Source organism: Leucoraja erinacea, chromosome 6 (assembly GCF_028641065.1).
Source record: "Leucoraja erinacea ecotype New England chromosome 6, Leri_hhj_1, whole genome shotgun sequence".
Taxonomy (NCBI): Eukaryota; Metazoa; Chordata; class Chondrichthyes; order Rajiformes; family Rajidae; genus Leucoraja; species Leucoraja erinaceus.
In genome coordinates this window covers 58,676,550-58,685,565 of record NC_073382.1, presented here as the reverse complement: position 1 = coordinate 58,685,565, position 9,016 = coordinate 58,676,550, and the positions used below count along the sequence as shown (strand labels likewise).

Below are 9,016 nucleotides of genomic sequence, written 5' to 3'. Positions count from 1 at the left end.
AACCTAGTTTGGAAATATTAACTTTTAAAGTTTATCGTCACTTTTTCCATTGTGGTTTGTGGTTCAAATATAACATCAATGTCTTTAAATTATTAGATCCAGCAATGAATAAATCTCTATAATTAAAAAATAGGGACATCTCAAGCAATTTCTGTGTACACTTTATCACTAATTCCTGAAGAGGTGCCTAAAGTAGTGGATGTTTGAATGTCTAAGGATCCTATTTATTTGGACCATCAGTGGGTATTAGGTGCCATTCATGATCAAGGAAATGGTCCATTGTTGGCTGTGGGCTCGGTGATAACGAGTTATACGGACAATGAAACTCAACATTTTCTATGTTTCAACAGGACGACAGTGAAACTAGTGCGACAACTAAGGTGGGGGAGAGACAGAGAGAGAGAATGCTAGTGTTACTTGAAGCTCCAGAAATCAAAATTCATATCGCTGGGTTGTAAGCTGCCCCAGCAAAATATGAAGTGCTTGTTCCTCCAATTTGTGTTTGGCCTCACTCTGACAATGGAGGAGGCCCAGGACAGAAATGTCAGTATGGGCATGGGAAGGGGTTGGGGTCCTTGGACAGAGTCGAGGGAGGAGGTGTGGGGACAGGTGTTGCATCTCATGCGGTTGCGGGAGAAGATATAATGGACTGTTTCTTTGATCATTGTTACTTTTTGTATATCATTCATTAATTTGTTCCATATCTCTCGTTTCACTTCCTCCTATCAATCTGAAGATGGGTCTTGACCTGAAACATCACCTATTCCTTTTCTCCAGAGATGCTGCCTGACCCGCTGAGTTACTCCAGCTTTCTGTGTTTATCTTCGGTTTAAACCAGCATCTGCAGTTCCTTCTGACACACTGTAGGAGAAAAACAGACTTATTAGTTTGGAGTGATGCTCCTATAGCCATGTAACCCCACATTTGAATGGCAGGTATTCATCCTTTATTGATAGTGAGTGTTGAAAAAAGTGTTGGAGTATGTCAAAATAAACGCAATCATCTTTAAACCTGACATCCAGCGCTGCACAAGTTCCAGGGACATGAACGATGGTTGATTTTTCTCCGACGTTGTTGCACTGGCAACTCAGTGGGCAGTCCATTTACCAAACAGGGTCTGAAGAAGGGTTTTGGCCCAAAACGTCGCCTATTTCCTTCGCTCCATAGATGCTGCTGCACCCGCTGAGTTTCTCCAGCATTTTTGTGTACCTTCGATCTTCCAGCATCTGAAGTTCCTTGTTGAACACAGGTTCTAATTTAGTTTGAGTTTAGTTTATTGTCACGTGTACCGAGGCATAATGAAAAGCTTTTGTTGCCTGCTAACCAGTCAGCGGAAAGACAATTCATGATTACAATCGAACCTTCCTTGTTAACAATTAGTCATTATTAAAATAATTTGAAATAAGAAAGAAGAGTCAATTTATGTTATGAATTGTTTATTATTTTTCTTCAATTAACATGCTATACAAAATCATTTCATTTACACTCAGCTTTTGATTTTGAATAAACCTTGTATTTGAAAATTATATTTATGGCCAGTGGATGACTGCTTGTATAATTGATTTTTCATTCTGAATCACAGAAATCTGAATTTCATTGCCATGTCTTCTCCCCACCCTGATTCTCCAAACTAAAGTTCTATTTCTGATCAAACAAGCAAACAATTGTAAATTATACTACATAAAGTCGACTTTATGTAGTATAATTTACAATTGTTTGCTTGTTTGATCAGAAATCAATATCAAATCAATATATATTTAAAGTTAATTCTCTAGAAATGGTTACACTTACACCTTAGTGTAAGATATTACCAAATCACAGCATTCCTGCAGCAATGCTATTTCGGGTTTTTTGAACATCTTCATTGTATGTAATGTGAACTAGTCATTCATATCTGCATGTCACTAGCAACCTGTTGCGGCATCATAGATGTGTGGATTTCAAATGTCTGACCATTCTTTAAAGCGACAACTGCTTTCTTCCCTAATGACAGATTCAGCTTAAGGGTACTTTTACTTGGCTCATCTTCAACCAAAACTTGAATTATCTGTAAGAAATAATCACAAGCTTTAAAGCATCTTAACATTTTAAACGTTCTACAGATAATTATTAACAATGACAGGAGAATGAATTATGCTTTTCTATCACTATCAATTAGACAGTAAGATATTTTTACATTGGCTGTACATCGCTGAACAGCAACTTCTGATATTTTGTAATTGAACTGCATGTGTTCATTCAACAAAAGTGACTGTCCAATATAGAGTAGTGTTACCCTTAAAGTTATTTTCACCACATAATTTAGTCCTTTATGAATCAGACTAAAGTTACCTTGTTGCCAGTCAAAGTATCAATTTGGAGTCCCAAAGGCTTGATGTTGATACCTTGCAGATTAAGGTCCTTGTCACTTATTTGTTCTGGTTTTACATGAAGGGATTCTGATGGTGCTGCAATTGTTTTGAGAACAGATTCCAAGTCAGGGTCCTGAATTGCACCATGTGATGGCTGATCTATGCCTTCTGGTACTGACTTTTCCATCTCCTCTTCCATGTAGGACTGGAGTACATGTGTCAGGTACTCAGAAATGAGAAGGTTCACCAAGTGCCATGAACCTATTGAACAAGTATCAGATTCCTTAGAAAAATGCATATCTCCAGATCTCATTCCATAGATTGTTAAATAAAATTGTGATTCATTTTTAGTCTAAATATAAATAGACATTAAACCATTTTGTTAAAATTAGAGTTGTTTTTTTATACAAAAAGTCTTGAATTGTTTTTCTAAACAATGGTCATTTTAATTGCTGTGCTTTTTAAATTCGCAATGATTTAAAAATATTGAGATATTTATCATATAAGGAGAGGAGAGGTTGGACAAATTTGGATTGTTTTCTCTGGTGTGCAGAGGCTGAGGGGAGACTTGATAGAAGCGTATAATATCATGAGAGGCCTAGATAGGATAGGCAGTCAGAACCTTTCTCATAGGATGGAAATGTCAAAGAGTAGATGGCATAGCTTTAAGTGAGAGTGGCAATGTTTAAAAGAGATATACAGGGCATGTATTTTTACACAGAGAGTGGTGGGTGCATGGAACACACGATGGTGGCAGACACGATAGAGGTAGTTAAGATGCTTTTAGAAAGGCACATGGATATGCAGGGAACGGAGGGTTATGGATGAGATACAGCCAAAGAACATTAGTTTAACTTGGCATTGTGTTTGGCATTGTCATTGTGGGTATGAGGGCCTGTACAATGTGTGGTATTGTTCCATATTCTATATTCTATGCATGATAAAATACAGGAATGCTATTTTTGAGACAAGTTGTAGCTTAGAAGCTTCTAGTGGCACAGTGGCCGAGCTGCTGCCTTACAGCACCAGAGACCTGGAATCAATCCTGATTGAGGGTGCTGTCACTATGGAGTGTGTGTTCCCCCTGTGGGGTTTCTCCAGGTGCTCTGGTTTCCTCCCACATTCCAAAGACATACAGGTTGGTAGGTTCATTGGCTTCGGTAAAAAAAATTGTAAATTGTCCCTGTGTAGGATAGTGTTAGTGTACGGGGTGATCCCGGGTTGGCGCCGACTCGGTGTGCTGAAGGGCCTGTTTCCGCTCTGTTTCTCTAAAGTCTAAAGTTCTAATTTTAAAAATATATATTTCTCTTTACTCTGCATTTATAAGTCATGGACATGCAGGAGCATAGGTATTTGCAGCATGTCTTACCAAAGGATTCTGCATTTGACAATGTTAAAGCACGGCTTATCGCAGAGAAAAAGTAGTTCCATCTCAGCTGGAAATTTGCAGCTAATTGTGTAAACTCTTCCTCCTTGAAGATGCTGGGCTGAAATATGAAGTACATTCATCATTGTGTTGCTGAATTCTTGGAACAAAGTTGCTTGAAAAAGTAACATCTTTTTATGAATGGAATGGGTGATAAACCATACAATATTTACATTCAAATGCTCAGTTATATGCGACTAAAGCAAAGTTATAAGGCCGATATAAACCTTCACCAAAGAAATGGGAATAGGATCATGAGAAGTCTGGCAAATAACTCACCTGAAATACAAAGTGATGCACCAGAGTTGAAACGCATTGAAAGTAAGCTCTAATATCAGCAGCAGAATCCAGTAAAGCCAGTAGACTATCAAAACCTGCGAGAAGAAGAAATTACAGCAGACTGTTCAGAATTGCATTTTATTTTCTGATGTGAAAGTAAATGCTTTTCTAGGACCGATTTATGGATTTAAAATATCCATGTTATAAACCAGAGCAGATAGCACCGCTCTGTGTGTCTATTATCAATTATTACCGGCAGCAAACTGACTTTTTAGTGCAATTACCATACAAAACAAAGTGCATTGCAGTGAACTGTGAAGTCAAATTAGCAGAGATTTCTGAAATTCTAGAATTCTTGAATAAATGAGAACGATTGGTCTTGATATTAAGTTTTACACTTTTGTTATCTTTAGCTGCACATTATAAGAAATTGCAAATTACCTATTTTTTCACTTTATTGAGGTGGTGTGCAGAGGGTTATCAACCATTTTCTTTCAAGGTCCACTACTGTAATATTCATTTTTTGACATCCAAAGCCAGGGCCAAGAGTCAAAGGTCAAGAATCAAGAGTGTTTTATTGCCATATATACCAAAAAGGAACGTTTGAATTTCTCACTTACAGCAACACAACAGCTTTGCCAACACAGTCTCAATAGATAATATAATAAAAATATATTAAAAAGTTCAATCAACAATTTGTGCAGAAAACAAGACAAAGTCTGAAGTCCCTAGTGCAATCAAGGCAGTTTGTTGTTTGGAGTTTAATTGGAATTTGTGGCATTTAATAGCCCGATGGTAGTTGGGAAGAAGTTGCTCCTGAACCTGGATGTTACAGTTTTCAGGCTCTTTACCTTCTTCCCAGTGGCAAGAGTGAAATGAGAGTGTGACCAGGGTGGGTGTGGGTCTTGGCTGATTGATGATGCTGGCTGCATTTTTGAGCAATGCCTCCTGTGGACCTCTTTGACATTTGGGGGGGTCAGTACCAGCAACGCAATGCATACCGCAGGTTTTAAAGGGAGCGTACCAAGGAAATCCAGTCTGGTCACAAGGGTTTAGAGTGTGTTGACGAAAACTGAGTAGGAAGGAAGGATTAGAGTGAAGATCAGCAGATGCAAATCAGTAGTGGGGTTAGGTTTTGGAAGGGGAGAGAGATGGCAAATCAGTGGTAGAAATACTGGACACATTTAATTTAGAGGAAATGGGCCCTTTGGCTCACCGAGACCATGACAATTATCAATCACCCATACACACTAGTTTCTATACTATCCCGCATTCACATCCAATCCCTGCACACTAGGGTCAATTTGTTTTTCTTAATTTATTTGTTATTTATTAGAAGCAAGTGTACAAAAATATAACCAACGGCATATGACATAATACAGTTATTGTACAGCTTCAATTTTGACTTTTAGCTGTAGTTAAGATAGAGAGAAAGTGGAATGTGCAAGGATAGAACCCCTAGACTACCAAAGTGGTGTTGCCAAAGAGTGAGTATGTAAAATAAATAAGGAAGACAGAGAAATAAAGAGACAAAAACAGAAAGAAAAAAAGTGATGATATACCTGCATCGCATCCCTCCCCACCCATCACCCAATCCGTAATTAGATTTAACTCCAAAATTGTGTTGCACCATACTATCCTTGTAATCAATGAATGGTGTCCATGTCTTCGAAAAATGCTCTGGTTTTTCTGCTAAGACAAGTCTAATATTTTCAAGATGCAGCGTCTCAGACATGTTTGTAATCCACATTTTAAGAGTAGAGACCAGATGTAGGTTTCCAAAATTTTAGTATTCGTTTTTTTCGCCGTTATCAGGCCATAATTGAGGAAACATCTTTGAAATAATGATAGTTCAAAGCAGGCTTCAGATGTACCTAGAATAATCAATTCTGTGATGGGGTCCAATTTTGTTTTGAGTGTTTTTGAGAGAATTTCAAAAATTCCTCTCCAAAAATTATGTAATTTTATGCAAGAGGCAAAGGAATGTGTTATACAGGGTAGTTGCTTCCTGAAGGAGATAAAAGGTTATATATATTTGTGTATATATAAAAGGTTTTCTTCCCATCTGCCTTTTCGGTCTAGTTCCTCTTCACAGGCTCTTCTAATTGCTTCTGACGATGGGATTTCTATATTTAAAAGGGTGTTATACAAATATGAACTTGTTTGACCGAATTTCTATTCATACATTCGTCTCGTATATCTGGCAGCAAAGTTTGGTAGTCTTGGGTATATGTTTTCAGATAGTTTCGAATTTGAAGATATCTGAAATATTGATTACCTTTCAGGTGATATTTCGACTGTAATTCTTGAAATGAGAAAAGAGTCCCATCTCGTAAAGATCTAGGGTCCATTTGGAAAGACCAATTAACCTACAAAACCAGAGCACCTAAAGGAAACAGAGTCACAGGAAGAACGTGCAAACTCCACATAGAGAGCAGTTCACACAGGATTGAACTTGGACTTCTGACACTGTGAGGGAGCAGCTCTACCGAACGCTTCCATAGCGCAGGCCCCTTTTAAGCGTCTCAAAGATAAAAGCCTCGCATGTTGTGAAAGCCCTTCTCTACATGCATGACCTGTACCATCTGCCAATCAGGCGAGTCTGGGATGCAAATGAAATGGCTGAAAGTCCATACTTTCCATTGAAAATGATTTTTCCTTGAAAATGAATTGCTTAAAAAGAAGAACCTGCGCAATCCAATTTCTCAGTGCCTTAAAATGTCTTCAAGTTTTTCACATGCAGAGAGAATATATAGTGTTCTCTTGACACTGGTGCAGCACGTGAAATCATTTTTCAGGCCCATTGTCAATAAGTAGCATCTATTTCCACTTCAGAACAACTGGAAATATTCTTGGCAGGGGGTCAGATCAATGGTTTGCAGCGTTTCAGCTCAATGTTATATCGGAAAGATGTGGCGCAAAAATCAACTTTAGCTGTATTGTGGTTTGAAATATTTTTGCAATTATTTTGTAGCTGTGTTCATATTACTATAATTATTCTAAATCACGTTTGAAAAAATAGCTTACCCATGGTTAGCTTCTCTGGTCCTATACGGTCAACTTTAAATTTGATGCACAACACTGTTTCATAGCAAAAGGATTTGAGTATAGGAGCAGGGAGGTTCTACTGCAGTTGTACAGGGTCTTGGTGAGACCACACCTGGAGTATTGCGTACAGTTTTGGTCTCCAAATCTGAGGAAGGACATTATTGCCATAAAGGGAGTGCAGAGACGGTTCACCAGACTGATTCCTGGGATGTCAGGACTGTCTTATGAAGAAAGACTGGATAGACTGGGTTTATACGCTCTAGAATTTAGGAGATTGAGAGGGGAGCTTATAGAAATCAAAATTTTTCAGGGGTTGGACAGGCTAGATAAGTAGATTGTCCCGATTTCCACTTCAGGACAAGGGGAAACAGCTTTGGCAGGGGGTCAGATCTTTAAAACCGGATTTGAAGAACTTTTTTCAGCTCAGAGATATTGGAAAGATGGTCTCGCCAAAATCAACTTTAGGCTAGTTCATTGGCTGAATTTAAGAGGGAATTAGATTTGGCCCTAGTGGCTAAGGAGATCAGAGGGTATGGAGAGAAGGCAGGTACGGGATACTGAGTTGGATGATCAGCCATGATCATATTGAATGGCGGTGCAGGCTCGAAGGGCCGAATGGCCTACTCCTGCACCTAATTTCTATGTTTCTATGTGCACAACACTGAATGCAAGCTATACATGAACCATTGGATATTTCTTTCTGATCTGCCACAGAATCACTGATTCAGGCCAAGTAGTTGCGGCACACTTACCTATTCAAATATTATGCAACAAAAGCCTACACCGCCCATTCATCAGCTCTTTTTTCCATCTCACACTCAGAATATCAAGCTCTGCTGTAAAGGATCAACTAAAGGATGGACCAGATACCCCTGCATTGAGCTACCAGAGGACTTCTCCACCTGGTAAAGCTCACAATATGCATGCACTCCGAGCTGTATCCCGACATCCCTTGTTAAATCAGTGTGATACTGATAAATTGCTCAGGTGTTAATACAAAAGTAGAATCATGTCATAAGTGATAGGAGCAGGATTAGACCATTTGGCTCATCAAGTCTATTCTGCCGTGCAATCATGGAAAATCTATCTTTCGCTCTTAACCACATTCTCCTGCTTTCTCCCCAAAACCCCCGACACCCATACGAATCAAGAATCTATCTATCTCTGCCTTAAAAATATCCATAGACGGCCTCCACAGCCTTCTGTGGCAATGAATTCCACAGATTCACCACTCTCTGACTATAATCAATATCTACTGCTATTAAAACAACCTGTGAATAGCACATCTAGTAACCACATTCTGCAGAATATCTGAACCTACAGTATAATCTTCTGACTCAAGTACAAGAGAAATGCCAACTGATCCAAAATTGTGACTTATTTTCCTGCAGGTCAGTCTCAAACACAATCTGTTGAGTTTCCCATGCTGCTGCTTTAAACAATGGTCAATTAAAAAAAATCAATCTTACAATGTCACTGTGCTACTAGCAACACCGAGTTCAAATTTCATATCCTAAACTTTTATTTGCATTAAAGAGCAATCAACCAGCAAGTAACAAATGCTGGAGGAATTGATCTTAAGCAAACAACAAAGTTCTGTAGGAACTTATCTTAAGCCGATCACAAAGTGCAGGAGGAACTCAGGCAGATCGGTGGAGGGAATGGGCAAACAACTTTTCAGGTCAGCCACTTTTCCAGACTGAAAGGAGGAGACAGTGAAGACGCAGTGACGGGAGACAATGAGGAGACAGAGACTGAATCAGCGAGGATATAGTGACTGAGGCAGTGGAGAGGTAGTGATAGGCAGTGGCAGACTGGGTCTATAAATATTGGTTGCCAGCCACTTCATCAGGGGCCCACTTGATATAGGGGGCCTACTTTATCAGGGGCCCACTTGCTATCGGGCAAGCTG

General features: G+C 39.1%; 1 protein-coding gene across 1 annotated transcript in view; it reads right to left on the bottom strand.

The window, feature by feature from the left end:
* Positions 1 to 1,318: 1,318 nt before the first annotated feature.
* Positions 1,319 to 9,016, bottom strand: part of LOC129698422 (DNA-binding protein RFX8-like) — a 29,180-nt gene continuing 21,482 nt past the window's right edge. Inside the window, exons 6-9 of the mRNA XM_055637568.1 lie at positions 4,057 to 4,151; positions 3,721 to 3,838; positions 2,332 to 2,612; positions 1,319 to 2,047 (exon numbers count right to left, since the gene is read on the bottom strand). Coding sequence (XP_055493543.1) covers positions 1,889 to 2,047; positions 2,332 to 2,612; positions 3,721 to 3,838; positions 4,057 to 4,151 — 653 coding nt within the window. The 3' untranslated portion in view covers positions 1,319 to 1,888. The remainder of the gene's footprint in view (positions 2,048 to 2,331; positions 2,613 to 3,720; positions 3,839 to 4,056; positions 4,152 to 9,016) is intronic.